Source organism: Lupinus angustifolius, chromosome LG09 (genome assembly GCF_001865875.1).
Source record: "Lupinus angustifolius cultivar Tanjil chromosome LG09, LupAngTanjil_v1.0, whole genome shotgun sequence".
Classification (NCBI taxonomy): domain Eukaryota; kingdom Viridiplantae; phylum Streptophyta; class Magnoliopsida; order Fabales; family Fabaceae; genus Lupinus; species Lupinus angustifolius.
Window position 1 is genome coordinate 5,000,316 of NC_032017.1, and position 19,293 is coordinate 5,019,608.

The 19,293-nt window shown below is 31.6% G+C and overlaps 2 protein-coding genes across 3 annotated transcripts; one reads left to right on the forward strand and one right to left on the reverse strand.

The window, feature by feature from the left end:
* LOC109356926 (putative calcium-transporting ATPase 11, plasma membrane-type) lies at positions 1,104–10,283 on the forward strand. Its single transcript, XM_019600564.1, has 7 exons — positions 1,104–1,436; positions 5,954–6,008; positions 6,094–8,033; positions 8,145–8,303; positions 8,527–8,698; positions 8,786–9,084; positions 9,661–10,283. Exons 1-7 carry the CDS (start codon positions 1,263–1,265, stop codon positions 9,964–9,966), a joined length of 3,105 nt encoding a protein of 1,034 aa, XP_019456109.1. The 5' UTR covers positions 1,104–1,262; the 3' UTR covers positions 9,967–10,283.
* Positions 10,588–14,610, reverse strand: LOC109356927 (probable sugar phosphate/phosphate translocator At5g04160). Of its 2 annotated transcripts, XM_019600566.1 has the most exons (6): positions 14,392–14,610; positions 14,044–14,048; positions 13,321–13,797; positions 12,246–12,349; positions 11,461–11,689; positions 10,588–10,906 (listed from the first exon to the last, which is right to left on the reverse strand). In XM_019600566.1, exons 1-6 carry the CDS (start codon positions 14,444–14,446, stop codon positions 10,760–10,762), a joined length of 1,017 nt encoding a protein of 338 aa, XP_019456111.1. In that variant the 5' UTR covers positions 14,447–14,610; the 3' UTR covers positions 10,588–10,759. The 2 variants fall into 2 exon arrangements, with proteins under 2 accessions (XP_019456111.1, XP_019456110.1); XM_019600565.1 differs by lacking the exon at positions 14,044–14,048 and having other exon boundaries at positions 14,387–14,610.

A 19,293-nucleotide genomic window follows, 5' to 3' on the forward strand; every position in this document is an offset into this window, starting at 1 on the left:
TAAAATCAGTCAGTCCGACTTGACGGTTTAACCGTTCAAATCGATTAAACTTAATATAAAACCTCTTCTAGTTTGACATCTAACTCAGGTTTCACAACATTGGTATGAAGATTCTCTAGGGAGAATTTTAGTAAACATCATTAAAAAAACACTACCAACATTGTAAGAACATGGGAGAAATAACGATTTGTTGACTTCCACAAAGCAACTCTTGAAGAATTGACCATAGCACTAGGGTCATGACCTTTCACATATGGAACATGTACATCCATATACTATCTCTTTTATTAATTAAGTGGAGGTAGATTTGTAAAAATAATCACTAATGTAGCTATGATCTTCATATAAAGATAAATATAAGAATTATTCACTAATAATCACTAATGAATTATTTCACTTATAATTTTTCACTAATAATAACCTATTCATACTTAAATATATCTTAAGATCATATAATAATTATTCAGTAATTAGGTACTGCAACCATGTAATATAGTAAACATATTAATTTTTTTCAATGCCAAAAAGGTATAAAATAAAGAATTTTGATAACCTATTCTCCGAATAAAAAGATTCAGTTTTAATACTGTCTATTGCACTTTTTATTTGGTGGATGACACGTCTTAAACGATATAAGACTATTAAATTATTAAAGTCATCTGTTATACTTATATTTATTATTGTTTCCCATAAACAAAATCTTAAAATATAATAGGTGTTGGTCTAGTTATGAAAGTTCCTGTTAAATTGTAGGATGATCAAAAAATTAAAAATTTGATTCCTAAAAGTAACACTTATTGGGAGAAGATAATTACCCACTCGAATTGGATTATTTTCTTAGTAAAAAAGGTGAAGATATCCTTGATAATACAAAAAAATAAAATTCACAACAAAACAAAGCACAAATATACTAATAATATAAAAGTTTTTTACAATTTCAATACATTATCTATTATTAATATTTATTCATTAATTTATTATTAATTCTTAAATAAAGTAATATAAATAAACGTGTATCAGTAAACTGTGCACATATATTATACTCATAATAAAAAAACAAAATATATTTGACCTGATGTGAAATTGTTGATCATGAAATGGCGTGTTTAAAAAATCAATTTTGCTTCAGACCCAGTTTCTATAAAAAGCGATTCCATAAATTTCTATTTTCACTCTTCCTTATAGAATCTCCATTTCTCAAAACTCTTGGAGATTGTATAAATTTCATTCATTGACAGAAGAAACAAACTCTTCGATTCGCAATGAAGAGTCTCCTCAAGGATTTCGAATTGGACTCTAAAAATCCCTCCGTTGAAGCTCTCACACGGTGGAGATCCGCTGTCAGCTTCGTCGTCAAGAATCGCCGCCGCCGGTTCCGTATGGTCGCTGATCTTGACAAACGTTCTGAAGCAGAACAGATTAAGCTTGGAATCCAGGTCTTAATTTTTTTCTTTTCTATAATTCATTTGAGTAAAAATTTGATGTCAATCAATTTATTTTGGACCTCCTCTGTGTAAGTCTGTCGGACTAGCCGAGAGTTATTTTATCGAACGAAAGATTAAATGATATTTTTTAATCCATGACAATCAGAAAAAAATTGGACTTGCCGAGTTCAACCATTTTTGTTCTAAGAGGACTAACGAGAAATATTGATGTGTTAGAAATGAGAAAAAAAAAAAATGTATTTATCATTCATTTTTAATTATTATTCAGCAAATGTATGTGATGATAATGTATAAATTTTTATATTGATAGTGTATAAATATTACTTGATGAAAAAATATTAGTGCGATTAAGTTAACATGAAAGTCATATTCATATGTTTTGTCTGTTGAGATCTTAGAACACTAAAGTTTGAGAATTAAAAATATGGGAAGTTAATAGATAAAAGATTCTCATAATGTATCAATTAAAAAGTGAAATTATCTTTGTAACTATAAAAAATATAGATGACAAAAAAATACGAATATAAAAGCTAATAAAGAAAAGACAAGAAAATTTCAAGTAATAAATGGTTCATTTTACTTAAATTTGAACCCATAAGGTGATAGTGATTTTTGGGTAAAATATAGAGGAAAGTAATGTTTCTTTGAGGCCAAGTTTAGAAATGATTATGTGACAAGTTTTTGTGATTTCATATTTTAAATTATTATAGTTCAAGTGTAAAAAAATGTGACTTTGAAATGAGGTATGGAATGAAGTTAATGTAAAATAACCAAATTATATGGCATGGTGGTGAGTAGTATCGAATATAGCAATAGCATTGGCCAACGTGTAGTTAGGAATGCACAAAGTGTTTGTTTTTGAAAATCACAAAAGTAAGGATAAGTACTCATGTTAAATTAAAAGGAGATGATTGATATCTTTTAAGAGTAAATTTTTTAAATTTACATTCAATTATAGTCATCAATTCTAAGAAAATTCAATTGTTTGAATTAGTGAATAGGTCTAAACTATTAAATTTCATTAGAATTGATAAGTATAATTAAAAGTAAGTTTAAAAAACTTATTTTTGGACCGAAATCTAAATTAAATGCGTTTCATATTTGGAGGGCACCTTCTGCCACCACCATTTAATTGCGCCTCGTTTGGCAAAAAAAAATAACGGAAAATTTGGAGAAATTATTATGTGATATAACTAATATATTAATGAAGAAAGTATTGATCTAATTGTATAATCTGGCTTGTTGGAAATCGTATGAGATAAAAAGTTAATGTTTGATTCTGGAACTGAATACTTGATGGGAAAGTAGTCACAAACCATAAATAAAATTCATTATTCATAGGGGAACCATATCAAAAAGATTGAAACATTAGTAAGATAGTATAATATCTATATATTGACAGTATAAAAATTTATACACAGTTATGATATTTTTAGTTAAAAGTAAATAATAATTAAAAATAAATAGTAAATAATATATTGTTAATGTAAAAAATTTCTACCCTCAGTGTATACGTATTTTTATCTTAATAATATTCAAATTAAATGAATTGATTTTTTATGGATGGAATCATTCATCCTAAAAGATATAAGAAGTTATAAAAAGAATTAAGGCCCATGAATGCTGATAGGACTATCTGGTCACAAAAAGAAGAAAAGGTGATCCTCCGTATGTAATAGTACTACTCTATTTTTATATAACTTACTTTTTCTAAAGCAATTTAAAGTTACTTTTAGCCTTTTCATTATTATTAAAAAAATATGTCAGTGTTAGTGTAGTTTGTTACCAAAAAAATTAAAGCTTTGATTCCTAAAAGTGTTATTTATCAAGGGACAATTACGAATCTCAAAAGAGATTAGTTTTATCTCCAAAAATATTAGAGGTGATATATTTAGTAATAATAAAAATGTATATAATAATGATTTAAAATGTATACAATTATTGTGCAAGAATTTTTTACACTTTCAGCAATCATACACCATTGATTTGTTAACTATTATTGATTCTTAAACAATAATAATACAAATTAATAATAAATGATGTACTAATAGTATAAAAAATTTATATTATTAATATGTAGATTTTAAACTCATATAATAAATAAAATTCATTGTCGTGTAGTTTGGATGACATTGATAGCAAATATTTATTTCTTAAGACAAACTTCTTTCAGCATTTTTTTTGTTCCCTATTGACAATTTTAGTCTTATAATTTACTAAACGTGTGATTTCAGAATCTAACTAAACTTCCAAGAAATTTCCCTAACAAAAAGTTATATGCACAGTTATTTTGACAATGACCTATTTGATAGACATTGTTGTGGTCTTTGGTGATACCCAAAGGTAACAACCTCAGTGGCCAAATAATATTGGTGAATGAGCCAAATATATATAGAAGCGTAGTATAAAGATGTATACACATTAATCATATAATCCATCATTTATTTTTACTAAGTTAATGATGATTAAATATAAATGGTAAATGATATAATGATCGTGTAAAAAAATTCTTATACAATTAGTGTATATATATTTTTTTCTGTTCTGAAGCACCATATTTATAATTATGTCCATCACATTATTTAAATCATTCAGAATTAAAAATACTAGATTAAGTAAGAATTAGGTAACAAAATATATTTAAATTTAAACTATATCATTAGGTGATATGATAGATTTCTTAATACATTATTTTTTAATATATAATAAGTAATTTATTAGTATATTATAAATATAGTCAATAAAAGGTTAGTAATCAATTACTATGAATAAACAATGAATCAATCACTTATTTAATAATTTTATTATAAGGATGTATATAATAAAATACTGTTAATTAGAATATGTAATTGACTTTAAGTTTAAGTTTTGTTTAAAATTCAAAGTATTTATCTCCATTTTAGTATCCAACCTAATTAAACAGTCAACTTTTTAAATAGTTACTTCATATAATCCTTGAACGAAATTAAAGAATTATTGATTATGAATGCGATAATGCTCTTTCAATTAAATTCTATTATTATGTGACATGTGGACAGACTAGTATTGCATAGTTTTGAAGTGGAAGTGTGGAACTAAGTATATATCTATTATAAGTTTTATATATTATAATAACCGTATGATTTATTTTTAATACTATTCAAAAACTATATTACAGTCAATCTCCATAACTACCATTGATTTTATGTAAGAAAATGAAACTACCATTGAGTTGTATTATTTAATATTGGTCTTGAATTGACAAAAGACTTGAAAATTGAAACACGGTTTAGACTCGTCTTGTTGAATTTTCTATCACATTAAATCCACCTCAACAATAAACGCGTTAGTGTTGCAGTATCATTTCAAAATTTCATCATCTTGTTTCACACATGTCTTATTTTTTAAAAGAAAGTCTTATTTTTTAAAAGAAAAACTTCTTGAATAAGAGAAATAAGATAAATATCAAACATTGAGGTGAATTTAAGGAGATAAGTTATCTTCTGATGATATATTTTATTCTCTTTTATTAAACTGCATCAGAAATAATTTATGAGAAAATAATATATGCATATATATTATAATATATTTTATATGTATCGCTATATTGCTCATTGTTTTTGTTAACTCATAATGCACATGAACCATGAATTAATCGTACAGAAATTTTTACACTCGTATATATCAACATTAAACTCATAATGTATTATGATAATATGTTATGTATAATTGTGGGTACATATTAGTAATAAATTACTTGTTGATTTAGCAATAAATAATTATAAATGTACACTTCTATTGATTTCTCAATGAAAATTAAATTCTTCTTGACTACGTTTGTTAGGGAGGGACAATATAAATGTACACTTTTATTCATTTCTCGATTATTTTTTAAAAACCAACTCGCAAACGAACTATGATCATCAACGAAGGATTAATATAACAGACGACTTATATTTGATGAACCAGTTTAACCATTTACTGAACAAAGTGATTAGAAAATTAAATATGAGACTAAAAATAATTATAATAATAGGCTGCTAAGTACTGCACTGCAAGTAACCTTCTCTCCTGCATTATGGTTTATGTCCATTCCTGCATTATGGTTTATGTCCATTCCTGCATGGTTTATGATAACGTTAGAACATTGTTCGATCCTTATAGTTGATTTTACCTTGATTCTTATTTTATTCAAGTAAAAAATAATGTAACTACTGACTAGTAAAGGGTAATTGATGATTTTCTAATGCTTCCATCAGTTAGCTAACTCAGATGCTTCAAATGATCTTGATTAAAGTGGAAACTTTTAAATTGTTTGATCTTAATTATAGTATACAATTTATAATAGAATATTATGATGTTGTACGATCCATGTAACCGACTCTACCCAGTGAGATAAAGGCTTGACTGTTGTTAAGATTTTCTGAAATACCTTTTTAGTTAGCAGAGATAAGGTGCAATGTATGTAGTTGCTTATCTTTGTGTATATTGTTAATGTGAATTTGAGATTACCAGTTTGGCTATATCAGGAAAAAATTCGGATTGCTCTATATGTTCAAAAGGCAGCATTGCAATTTATTGATGGTATGGTGCTCAAATTTCGATAGTATTCATATCAAATTGTTTGATCTTTGTATGCTTTCTTAGTTCATATGGCTTTTCTATGCAGCCGGTAGCCGAGTTGAATACAAGTTACCAGAAGAGGCAAGAGCAGCTGGTTTCGGAATTCATCCAGACGAGATTGCTTCTATCGTCCGTGCCCACGTTTCTAAGAACTTGAGTAATATTGGCGGAGTTGAAGCTGTTGCGAGGAAACTTGCAGTCTCGGTGGATGAGGGTGTCAATGAAGAGGGTATAAATAGCAGACAACAGATTTATGGGGTAAATCGTTATACGGAGAAACCTTCGAGATCGTTCCTGATGTTTGTGTGGGATGCACTACAGGACTTAACTCTAGTCATTCTTATGGTCTGTGCTATAGTTTCTATTGGTGTAGGGATTTCAACTGAAGGGTGGCCAAAGGGAACTTATGATGGTGTAGGAATCATACTAAGTATATTTTTGGTAGTCATCGTTACTGCTATTAGTGACTACAAGCAATCTCTGCAGTTCCAGGAATTGGACAAAGAGAAGAAAAAGATATTTGTTCATGTCACCAGGGGTGGGAAAAGACAGAAGATCTTGATCTATGATATTGTAGTTGGTGATATTGTTCATTTGTCAACCGGTGATCAAGTTCCTGCTGATGGGATTTATATATCAGGATATTCTTTGCTTATCGACGAATCAAGTTTGTCAGGTGAGAGCGAACCTGCAAATGTAAATGGAGAAAACCCCTTTCTTCTATCGGGAACTAAAGTGCAGGATGGTCTCGGGAAGATGTTAGTTACAACTGTTGGCATGAAGACTGAATGGGGAAAATTGATGGAAACGCTTAGCGAGGGAGGAGAGGATGAGACCCCATTGCAGGTGAAACTGAATGGGGTTGCTACAATTATCGGTAAAATCGGTTTGGCATTTGCAGTTGTGACATTTTTAGTGTTGACAATAAGGTTTCTGGTCGAAAAAGGGCTTCGCGGTGACATTTCCGTTTGGTCTTCGAACGACGCAATGAAGCTGCTGGACTTCTTTGCTATTGCTGTAACCATAATAGTTGTTGCAGTTCCTGAAGGATTACCATTGGCTGTGACACTAAGTCTTGCTTTCGCAATGAAAAAATTAATGAATGACCGGGCACTTGTGAGGCATCTTTCGGCTTGTGAGACTATGGGTTCAGCTAGTTGCATATGCACAGATAAGACAGGGACATTGACCACTAATCATATGGTAGTTAATAAAGTGTGGATATGTGAAGATGTCACACAGATTAAAAGTAATGAGAGTGCAGATGAATTGCGAACAAAGATATCCGAAGATGTATTAACCACCCTTTCACAAGCTATATTCCAAAATACTTCATCTGAAGTAGTTAAAGATAAAGATGGAAAGAATACAACATTGGGAACCCCAACAGAATCAGCATTATTGGAATTTGGCTTGCATTTGGGTACTGATTTTGATGCTCAGCGTGGAGCGGGTAAGATAATCAAGGTTGAGCCTTTCAATTCAGTCAGGAAGAAGATGTCTGTGCTTGTAGGTCTTCCTGATGGAGGGGTCCAAGCTTTCTGCAAAGGTGCATCAGAAATAATATTAAAAATGTGTGACAAAATTATTGACCGCAATGGTAAAGTTGTTGATCTTCATGAGAGCCGTGTGAATGAAGTCTTGGATGTTATAAATAGCTTTGCCTCTGAAGCTTTGAGAACTCTTTGTTTGGCTGTAAAAGACCTTAGTGAAATCCATGAGGAAAGCAACATCCCGGATAATGGCTACACTCTGATAGCCATAATAGGAATCAAGGATCCTGTACGCCCTGGGGTTAAGGAAGCTGTTCAAACTTGTTTAGCAGCGGGAATAACTGTCCGCATGGTCACTGGTGACAACATAAATACAGCTAGAGCTATAGCTAAAGAATGTGGTATACTTACTGAGGGTGGTGTAGCCATAGAGGGACCAGATTTTCGAGACTTGTCTCCAGGGCAAATGAAGGATATCATACCAAAAATTCAGGTTTCGATATCATAGTAAATTATGTTACTTTCAATCCTCTTTCTAGATTGAACCTAAAAAATTATCCTTGGAGATATTTGACTTTATGTTGCATTTTCAATAACGTTACAGGTTATGGCACGATCCTTACCGCTTGACAAGCATAAATTAGTAACCAATTTGAGGAATATGTTTGGTGAGGTTGTTGCTGTTACTGGTGATGGAACCAATGATGCTCCTGCACTGCATGAAGCAGACATCGGACTCGCCATGGGCATAGCTGGAACTGAGGTTTGTGTCTCTTGCTTGTTACGTGTTTTTGAAAATGTTTTACATTTTCCTTTCCTTCTTAGGCTCTTTGTTGTGTATTTAAGTTCATTTGAAACTCTGGTTATCTTTGTAATTTGGGTAGCTCTTACATTCTTCAAAAATTGCACTATTTGTTAACTTATCTTTGTTATATCAATACTTGTTTGATGCTAAGGATATCTAATACTAGTTTGTTTTCTCACAGGTTGCCAAAGAAAATGCTGATGTTATCATATTAGACGATAACTTCGCCAGTATTGTCAACGTAGCCAAATGGGGACGGGCAGTATACATAAACATTCAAAAATTCGTGCAGTTTCAGTTAACAGTTAATGTCGTTGCTCTGATTACCAACTTCGTTTCTGCATGCATTACTGGTTTGTTAGTTTACAAAACATATTTAGTCCTTAAATTATGTTTGTTTTGTTTCAAGGAACATGGATAATAGTCTACTTTACTTTCAGGATCTGCTCCACTCACAGCTGTTCAGCTTCTTTGGGTTAACTTGATTATGGACACTCTTGGTGCATTGGCCTTGGCTACGGAACCGCCTAACGATGGACTTATGCAAAGACCTCCAGTTGGAAGGGGAGCAAGTTTTATCACCAAACCTATGTGGAGGAATATCACTGGTCAAAGTATATATCAGTTAATTGTCCTTGCACTTCTAAACTTTAACGGGAAGCGGCTACTCGGTATTACTGGTTCAGATTCAACTATATTGCTCAACACTTTGATATTCAACTCCTTTGTATTTTGCCAGGTACATTATGCACACACCAGATACTCATTTTCTCTTCGGTTTGGATTATGTTATTAGCTGTCAAATGTTTATTCAAAGCTTGTTAAACATACCGACAAGGTGTTTGTCTAGTAGTGTAAGGTCCCACTAGATTCCCCCAGATAGGCCAAAAGGTCAAATGTTCGATTCCTGTAAGTGACACTTGTTGGGCGGGATAGTCATGCACCCCGAAAGTGATTAGTTCCTTACTTATAGAATGAGGGAATACTCTTAATAATATCAAAAAAGCTTGTTAAACATGAAACTTTCTAGTTAAGTATTTCGGGAGAGTCGTCAGACATAAAATGCTTACTAATTTCGTAATAGACGTTGGAAATCTTTGTATATAAACAAATATCATTAAATAGTGATAACTTACTTTGAGCACTGGGAAAAAGGTGATGGATATCTGCTAATTCCCTTGGTGAGACATTCCTCTTATATTGTATCTATCAGTATTTCTCATGAAAATACTGTAATACAGCACTCATGATAATGTATAAATGAAATAATGCACTGTGTTCTACTTATTTAGCTAACTGTTTTCTCTTTTGGCAGGTGTTTAATGAGATAAATAGCAGAGACATCGAAAAAATAAACATATTCAAAGGAATTTTTGACAGCTGGATGTTTCTGATCATAATTTCCGCCACAGTAGCATTTCAAGTGATCATAGTCGAGTTCCTGGGAACTTTTGCGAGCACGGTTCCTCTAAATTGGCAATTCTGGTTACTCAGTGTCTTAATTGGAGCAGTTAGCATGCCTATAGCTGCTATCATCAAGTGCATCCCAGTTGAAAAAGATATTACCACTAAGCACCATGATGGTTATGAGGCACTGCCTTCTGGTCCTGAGCTTGCATAAAATATGGAAAGATTCTGGTTTTGTCTTCCTTTCTTTCTTGCCTTTGGGGTGTGAATAGTTTCTTACTTTTCATTTTGGTCATTTGGAAACTATTAAGTAATCTTACTAAAAGAAAATTGGATGTGCACATTGACTATAACTTCTAACCAAAGTAACTTTTGACATGAGTAAATTGCTTGTATTGATGATTTCTCCTTGGCAGTGTCCTTTTAATGCAATGATTTGATACCTGGTGAAATTTGTAGATACTTTTGGAGCAAATGAATTTTGTTGAATATCTACCAACATAGTTATATATGAGTTGATTTTCATTTTAACTACATTTATGATACTATAACCAAGTTGGTCCATGTGCAATGATAAGCATTGAAATTGCTCTGATAATATACTAGTATCAAATCATGTTTGAATTCCTATTATTTGTAGCATATGTAGTTAAACCAGCCTAGGAGCGTTAAACCGGCCTAGGAGCATTAAACCGGCCTAGGAGCGTTAAACCGGCGCAAGGTCACTCACACATGATGTGATCATGAACTTTACACAACTGAAAGTTCAAGCTTATGCATCTGAGGTCTTTATAACTTGAGCCTTTCAATTCCATGAAAAATATGGTCACTCTTAGAACAAAATGTACCAAAATGGATAAATATTTATATCTGATAGATGAAACAAGATAACACAATAAAAACACTTAGCTGGCCCTTACTCCTAGGCACATTACAAAAAAACTTGGTCATATATGTGATAAACTACAGTAAAATACATAAGAAAATCAGCAAATGTTAGTGACCATTCATCTGAACCTCCTTTTTGTTTCTCCATATGCAGCTACTCCTAGTACAGTTATTGTGTAACCACCCATGCCAACAATAGTCACAGGGTTTTTGAATAGCAGTATTGAGATAACTACAGCTACAGCACCTTTTGCATTTCCTAACACCTGTTGAGTATAAATTGCACAAAATAACAAAGCAAGTTAGCATTAAGCAGACATTGACATGGTTTTTAACTTGATTCTGTGTCTGCTTCTACTATTAAAGTCCAAAGAAGCAACTTTCACAATCAGATAAATGAATGAAAGAACCAAATGAAATCTTGATTATGTCAACATCCTTATGGTTTTTGTTCCCAAAGTAAACAACTAAAAGAGAATATTTATTTGCAGAAACTAAAGAATGTGCCATCTGCAGGATAATCTTTCAACATTAATCTTTAAATGTTGAGAAAGCTTATTATAATATGAAACTTTTGAAAATTATCAAGCATAAGATTAAAAGAAATTATGTAAATAATCCAGATCAATGCAGTGTATTATTCTTTCATAGATTCAAGACATATCATTTGAAAAGCTTAAACATATAACAGTTTCAGTTTGTTATTGATTGTGTTGATGAATATAACATAAAAGTTTCATCTTCATTATTTTTTTAGCTTTTAAGAACTTAAGAAGTGGTCATGATTTCTAGTAATGGGCAGTAAGAGAAAAAGGCAAACCTGGAGTGTTAGAGCACTTGTATGTTTAGTGACCAAGAAGTTTGTTAAGTTTGCTGCATATGCTGTGACCGAGTTAAGCAAAAGTAGTAGCCACATAGATTTATTTTCCCTTCCCAGTGCTAATGTGACTTCTACAACATTAGGCTCCATGATAAGTGCAGCGGGCAACAAAAATATGACGGCGATTGGAGACATATACAGAAGCAAGTTCATCGAGTTCAACTTTTCCCTGTTAAGTTGAGTAGAGCAACATTATAATAAGGGGATGGAATATTCTGAAATTCTGATCATAGTCATAAAACAAGATAACTTGAAGGAACATAACAATTTACAATACTTGTGTTGCAAAGAAAATAAGAAAATGTTATGATGAAGGTTTGAAGACTCATGCAATGCAGCATTTACACAAAGAAGACAAACATGAGCAGAGTTAAGTCTAAGTTAAGTTTAGAGATGAGTGAGTTTTAATCACATCATATGCTCATTTACAAGTTATAACTACTCTCTTTCCTGTTGTATATCATTTATAATTGCATATCTCATGAGTCGTGATTTACGACATGACACTGTATCTTCCGCTTACAGTACAAATAACAACTTCCTGAAGTATCCTTCGTAGGTTGTTTTCCAGAAAAGTACAACTTTTAGTTTCGGTTGATCGTAAAGGTGAGGGAATTCCTATCGGATAGCAGTGTTCAGTGATCTTAAATTTTAGCTGGATAGTTTTTAAGCAAGATGATAAAGAGGAAGTTAGAAATCATAGATATAGTGTATAAATATTTTACCCTTCAGAAGAAAGCAAAATTCCCTGAAGAACAGACTTGAAAGCTCTTGCAGCGGTTGCACTTAAGCACATAATGAATCCAAATAAGTGAAAATCTGGTTCACCCTGCATTCAAGAATAAAAATGAAAAAGGGATTGAAACTATGAAGGAGATATGCACTATGCATGAAAAAGAACTACCATTCTTTACTAGATATTTAACAGATCATAGTTATATAATTTTCTAATTTACCGTACCATGTATTGAATTCACGTATCGGATTCGTCATAAAGAATATCTCATAAAATTAATGTAAAAAATGACGAATTGTGTACCCAAGTAAACCGCATATGTGTACCACGTAACTATATAATAGATTACTAAATTATATTGTGGCTAAAATGAGTCTAATTCATGACAAGTATATTCACATGATTTGATACAATAACATAATTAAGCAACTCCAATGCTAGTTGATTACAGAATACCCAAAAATTAGGACTTCTGATATATGCAAGTAAACTAAAAAAAAAATCAGATTTTCAGCTCTTCAAAGGTTGAGATCTCATTAACTTTCAAGCAAATTGCATTTCTTAAATAAGGTGATCAGAAATAAAATGCTTATACATCAAATGATCACATATCAGCTAAAACACAAACAATCTAATCTGTTCAACAGGATTCCAGTTCTGTGTTGCCATTTGAAATGTGATCCTGCAATGGCATGTTAACTAAAACTATCTATGTTTATATCATCATAAAAACAGGCACAAACATCATTCAGAATCAATCCAGATAATTATTTCCATCTAATAAAACAAATCCACAAAAGCTTAGTAACACAAATTTATAAATCAATTGAATCATAATTACGTGATTCACTCATTACCTTACGTACCACGTGCCGAATTGAGCGTACCACGTGCCACTTACCGGATTTGTCATAGAATAAGTCTTGTAATAATAATAAAAAAGTGACGAACCGGTATGAACCACGTATACGGCATAACGTAAAATTGAATGCACTAAGACCTATAGATGATTCTATGATGTAATAAAACAAAAACAAAAACATAATAAAAATAGATAGACATACCCCACTTGCAATGACAACTCCAGTAACAACAGGAACAAGAGCAGCATAAGTGATCCATGCCTCTCTCTTAAAGGTAGCCAAATAAGCAAAAACAGCAGTGAAAAATGGTGTGGTTGCACCAACAGCTTGATTGAATGAAACAGCCAAGTACCTAAGTGAAATGTTGCCACCAACAACAGACCCACAAAAAACAATGCTCAAAGTTGCAATCTTTATGAACTGAGACCTTGATTTGATCATTTGCTGAGGCACCACTTTGAAGAATGCAATGGATACATAGCTAAGAACAGAACATGCTGACATGTGACACATTGTGAGGAAGATTGGGAACTTGAAACCATAGTTTGATAGCAAATATTTGTTCAGAAGAATTACACCAATGTTTGATGAGTACCAAAGGGTTACAAGGAAACATATGAACAAGAATTCTTTGCTGTTTGGTGACACCACTTTCCCTAGCTTCCCTTCACTATCTTCCTGTATTTGAAAATATGCATATCAAGCTTTTTAATGATTTGGACCATTATATCAAATTGCAAACCACATCAATTCCTCCTGATGCGGCTGCAATATTAAAGTGACAACATCTGTAACTATATCCCGCAATTATGTGACAACATATCATATTTAAACCACATCTAGATCGCATTAAATTCAAAAACCAATGTCTTAATCACAAAAACATCACGGGGCCGCACAAAATGCAATGCAATCATATTAGACCACATCTATGTCACGTTAAATTCAAAAACATTGTTTTAATCAAAAAACATCATGCGGCCGCACAAAATGCAATACTTAGATCATGTCTGGGTTGCATTAAATTCAAAAACAATGTTTTGATCACAAAAACATCATGTGGCAGCACAAAATGCAATACAATCATGTTAGACTATGTTTGGATTGCATTAAATTCAAAAATAATGTTTTAATCACAGAAAAGTTCAAGCCATAACTGCCATAATTACAACAATCGCGACATCAACTACAATTTAAAAACCCATTTTGAATACAATAAAAATAAAAAATAAAAAAACATTCTTTTTTATTTTGTTTAATTACTTACCTGACTTTGTTTACCAGTGCCTTTGTTGCTTTCATTTTCATATGATGATTTAGATCTCATGATGTTGATGTTGTTGTTGTTGCAGAAGGTGTGAGAAGAAAAGGGTCCTTCTTTATTTTTATTTGTTGACTTTGTAACAATTAAGGTTTTGAATTTATTGATTGATTCTCATTGAATTCAACAACAGTGGTGAATATCATTTGAAAGCTTGTGGAATAGAATTAAGATTTTGTTGATACTTATTGGTAATGAAGTTTTGACTAAATTAGATTAATTAATAACTATATATAGAAGAATAATTTTGACTCATTCAAGGTACCTCTTCAAAATTCTAACAATTTTAACATTTTATTTTGCAAATAATCCAAAATTAAAAACTTCTATATCATTACATGTCCAAATACTGAATTTCAAATTATTTTATAACAAAAACAAGAAGGAAAAAAATCAGAGCTTTTTCTGAAGAGAATCTAGTTTTCTATGGTATTCCCTAAATTATATATATATATATATATATGTCCAACAAAATCATTAATTTATAATAAATCTATTTAATTTTAAGTTATTACTTTATTATTAATAATTGATACTATTTATATAAAAATTTCTCTATGCCACCAACCAGTTTTCACTTTTAATGTTAAGAACATACTATTGCTAATTGTAAGGGTATTTCACTTTCTTACTTTCTGGGCTAATAATGAAAATTTTAATAATTAAATAAGAGAAAAAAATGTATTGACAGAGAAGTGTATTAGTTTTACACAATGTAACTACGTCATTTAGTATTCATATTTTATCCTTGTTCGAAAAAATATAAATAAATGGTGACTGATATATTTAATGTGTATAAATTTTTGTACGCATATAAATATTAAACTCATAAAAACTAAATTTTCATTTATCACAACAATTAATGGAAAATGGCATCTGTTACAACACTGTCGTGTTGCTTTATGAAGTATACATCCAAAGGGACACGTCAGCAATAAAACGACACGTCACCATTAAAACGACAAAAAGCTGGACACAAATTACTTGGATGAGTAATTGTCTTTTCTAACAAATCTACTCTTAATTATTGAACAATTAACCTTTAACTTAATACCAGAGATCTTATGGGCCTTACACCATAAGATAAACATATTGGTGGTGAATGCATCTCATCTAATCTTATCTTACTTTGATTCTAGCTGAAACATCATTATGAAAAATTATAACGTCATTCATAATCAATTATTTTAATTACATATCAACCATAAAATTAAAATAAGTTTATTTAATATTTAATTATTATTATTATCAATAAGATGTTGATTTAGTAGTGTAAGATTTAGATAAATTCTCACAAAAATCAAACTGTGAATAATTCAATTCATGTAAGTAATACTTGTTGAAAGGAACAACCACATTCTCAAAAAAGATTAATTCCTTACCCTATAGATCGATAATATGTATTGGTAGTACCAACAAATATTAATATATCATTAATAGTGAAAATTTAATTGAGGTATTTAATTATGTAATATTTTTTCCTTCCAACCAATATACCAAGTACATTTTACCCAATATATTTCCAATGATTAATAAATGATTATTATATTGTTTTATTTAAGTAAGGTGTTCAAGGGATGACAAAAATATCCGACCCATGAGAACTCGTTAACATATTTACAACAAGTACCCATAAAAATAGATTATGAGTAGAAACAAATATTATGATACCTACCTTATGAGTATCCTCATATTTATAAATTTAGTTTTTTAATTAAATAATTTACATATATTACACTTTTATTATTCTGTAATTACATATTATCTATTTTATTATAAATTTATAATGAACTTTAATAATTGAAATATAATTATAAATTTAACATATTCATAAATTTTATTATTCATGTATCAATTATTATATATATATTGATTATTAAAAATATATAAATATATATTTAAACGTAAAAATATGTTGGTTACTCGCGAAATACCTGCTACTCATGTGGGTACCTGCAAATTGTGCGGATATGGGTACGGAAAAGTACTACCTGCAACGTTCCCATGTTGTCATCCCTAGTCAATGTTGGGTTTGGGCTCCCTTCCTATGTGGAGAAAGATCCAATTGGGCAAAACTCATTTGTCTCATTTAATCTAATGGATAGGGGTCAGATGTGAGAATGGTGTGCAATCAGTTTAGGCAAAAAGAAGCATTAGAAAAGTGAGAGAAAAGTTAAAAGAACTCAATCCACAAGAACTCATAGCAGTTGTGGGAGATTTGTGACTGCATCTTCGTTCATTGTTGGATCAGACTGAAATTTGGACAGCAGGTTCATAGCTTCTGGTACTTCATTCTGACAAGTTGGATCAGTGAGAAGTCATCCGAGGTGGTAGAAAACGAGCCAAAGTAGTGACTATTTTTCTGCAACTTTGTGTTCTCATTTTCAAGCTTGTTGCTCTATTGTATATTGTATTGTTGAACATGTTTTGTGCTGTATTTTGTAGACGCTCTTGTATTCCTATTTTGGTCATAGTGGAGCTTGATTGACTGGTTTGTGCCCGTGGTTTTTACTTCTCACATTGGAAAAGTTTTCTACGTTAAAATTCCGGTGTCCCTTGTGTATTCTTAGTTACTGCATTATTTGTTATTGCTTCTCACAAGTTCTAGCAAGTTGGGATTATCCGCTGCATATATTCTGTTAGAATTTTCCTTGTTATTGTGTTGAATTTCCCATTAGAGTGACATCAGAAATCTTTGGTTTGAGGTTATTTGACTTGCTTGAATGATAGAGGCAAATACACATAGAATTATATGTTTGAATGGCATTAACTGTCACTTGTAGAAAGAAAAAATGAAAGATTTATTATTTATGAAGAATTTACATATTCTTGTGTTTGCTACTGAGAAGCAAGAGTCGAAGTTTGAAGAAGATCGAAGTTTTCAACATCAACAAGTTTGTGGTTTCATTTGGCAATATGTAGAAGTAAATGTCTACAATCACATTGCTAATAAAGAAAATGCAAAATCTTTATGGAAGAAAATTGAATCCTTGTATGCTTCTAAATCAGGGAATAATAAATTATACTTGTTGAATTTCTTGATGAATTTGAGGTACAAGGAGGGAGCTTCTATTTCAGATCACTTGAATGATTTTCAAGGGAACCTAGATCAATTATCAAGAACGGGTATCAAGTTTGATGATAAAGTGTTGGATTATGGCTACTGAATACTCTACCAGATTCTTGAGAAACATTTCGAGTTTCAATTACAAATTCAGCCCCTGATGGTATTGTCTCTTTGGAGAGTATAAAGAGAAACATTCTTAATGAGGAGATGAGAAAGAAGGCACATGGTACTTCATCTCATTTTGAAGTTTTTGTCACTGAAAACAGGGGAGAAGTCATAGAAAGGAATCGAAAGGTGTTAGAGAAAATGGCAGAAGTAAGTCCAAGTCTAGATACAAGAATATGGAGTGTCATTATTGTTACAAAGTTGGTCACATACAAAAGAATTGTTTTCAATGAAAAAGGGAGAACAAAGACAAGAAGAACAAGTAGAACGAGAAGAATCATAGTGATGTTGATCGTGTTACTACTGCCACTTGCAAGGATCTTATTATTCTTCGTGACTGTGATTCAGTTAATCTTTTATCATATGAGAGTATGTGGATGATTGATAGTGGTGTTACACTGCATGTTACATCAAGGAGGGAGTTCTTCACATCCTACACTTCTAGTGATTTTGGAGTGTTGAAGATGAGTAATGATGGTGTGTCAAAGGTAGTTGGTATTGGTGATATTTGTAAGCATACCAACATGAAAGTGAAGTTGTTGCCGAAAGGAGTTAAACATGCTCCAAATGTTCGTTTCAATTTGATCTCTGTGCAGATGTTTGATGATGGTGGTTATGATAATCACTTTGCTTCTAGAAAATGAAACTCACCATAGGTAACTTGGTTATGGCCAGAGGAGAAAATTTTGAAACTGTATTGGACAAAAGCTTTGGTTTCTAAAGAAAGTGTGAATGTCATGGATATGAAGGCTTCTTTATGGCACCGCTGACTCAGTCTTATCAATGAAAATGGTTGAATTGTTTAGCCAAAAGATGTACTTCCAGGATTGAAGAGCCGAAGTTGGAGAAATGTTCTCATTGTATGGCTGGTAAGCAGACTAGAGTATCATTTAAGAAGCATCATCCCTCAAGGAAGTCAGAGTTGCTTGAATTGGTGCATTTTGATGTTTGTGGTCCATTGAAAGTAAAGTCATTTGGTGGTGCACTTTAATTTGTTACTTTTATTGATGATTGTTCAAGGAAGCTTTGGGTTTATGCGTTGAAGACAAAAGACCAATTTCTTGAAAAGTTTAAATAATTCCATGTTTTGGTTGAGAGACATTCTGGCAAGAAGCTGAAATGTATTCGTGTTGACAATAGTGGTGAGTATTGTGAACCGTTTGATATTTATGCAAGCATCAAGATATTAGACATGAAAAGACTCCTCAACTTAATGGCTTAGCGGAGAGGATGAACAGAACTTTGGTTGAAAGAGTTAGATGCATACTTTCTGAAGCAAAATGACCTAAACATTTTTCGGGTGAGGCTTTGTACACGAAAGTGCATGTTATTAATCTTAGTTCTGCAGTTGCTCTGAATGCTGAGGTGCTAGACAAGATTTGATTTGGCAAGAATGTCAAGTATTATCATTTACGAGTCTTCGGTTGCAAGACATTTGTGTATGTTCCAAAGGATGAAAGGTCCAAGTTGGATGTAAAGACAATGCAATAAATCTTTATCGGTTATGGTGAAGATGAATTTGGCTACAGGTTGTATGATTCTGTTGAGAAAAAAGTTGTTAGAAGCCGTGATATGAAGTTCATAGAAGATCAAAGCATTGAATATATTAATAAGACGAAGA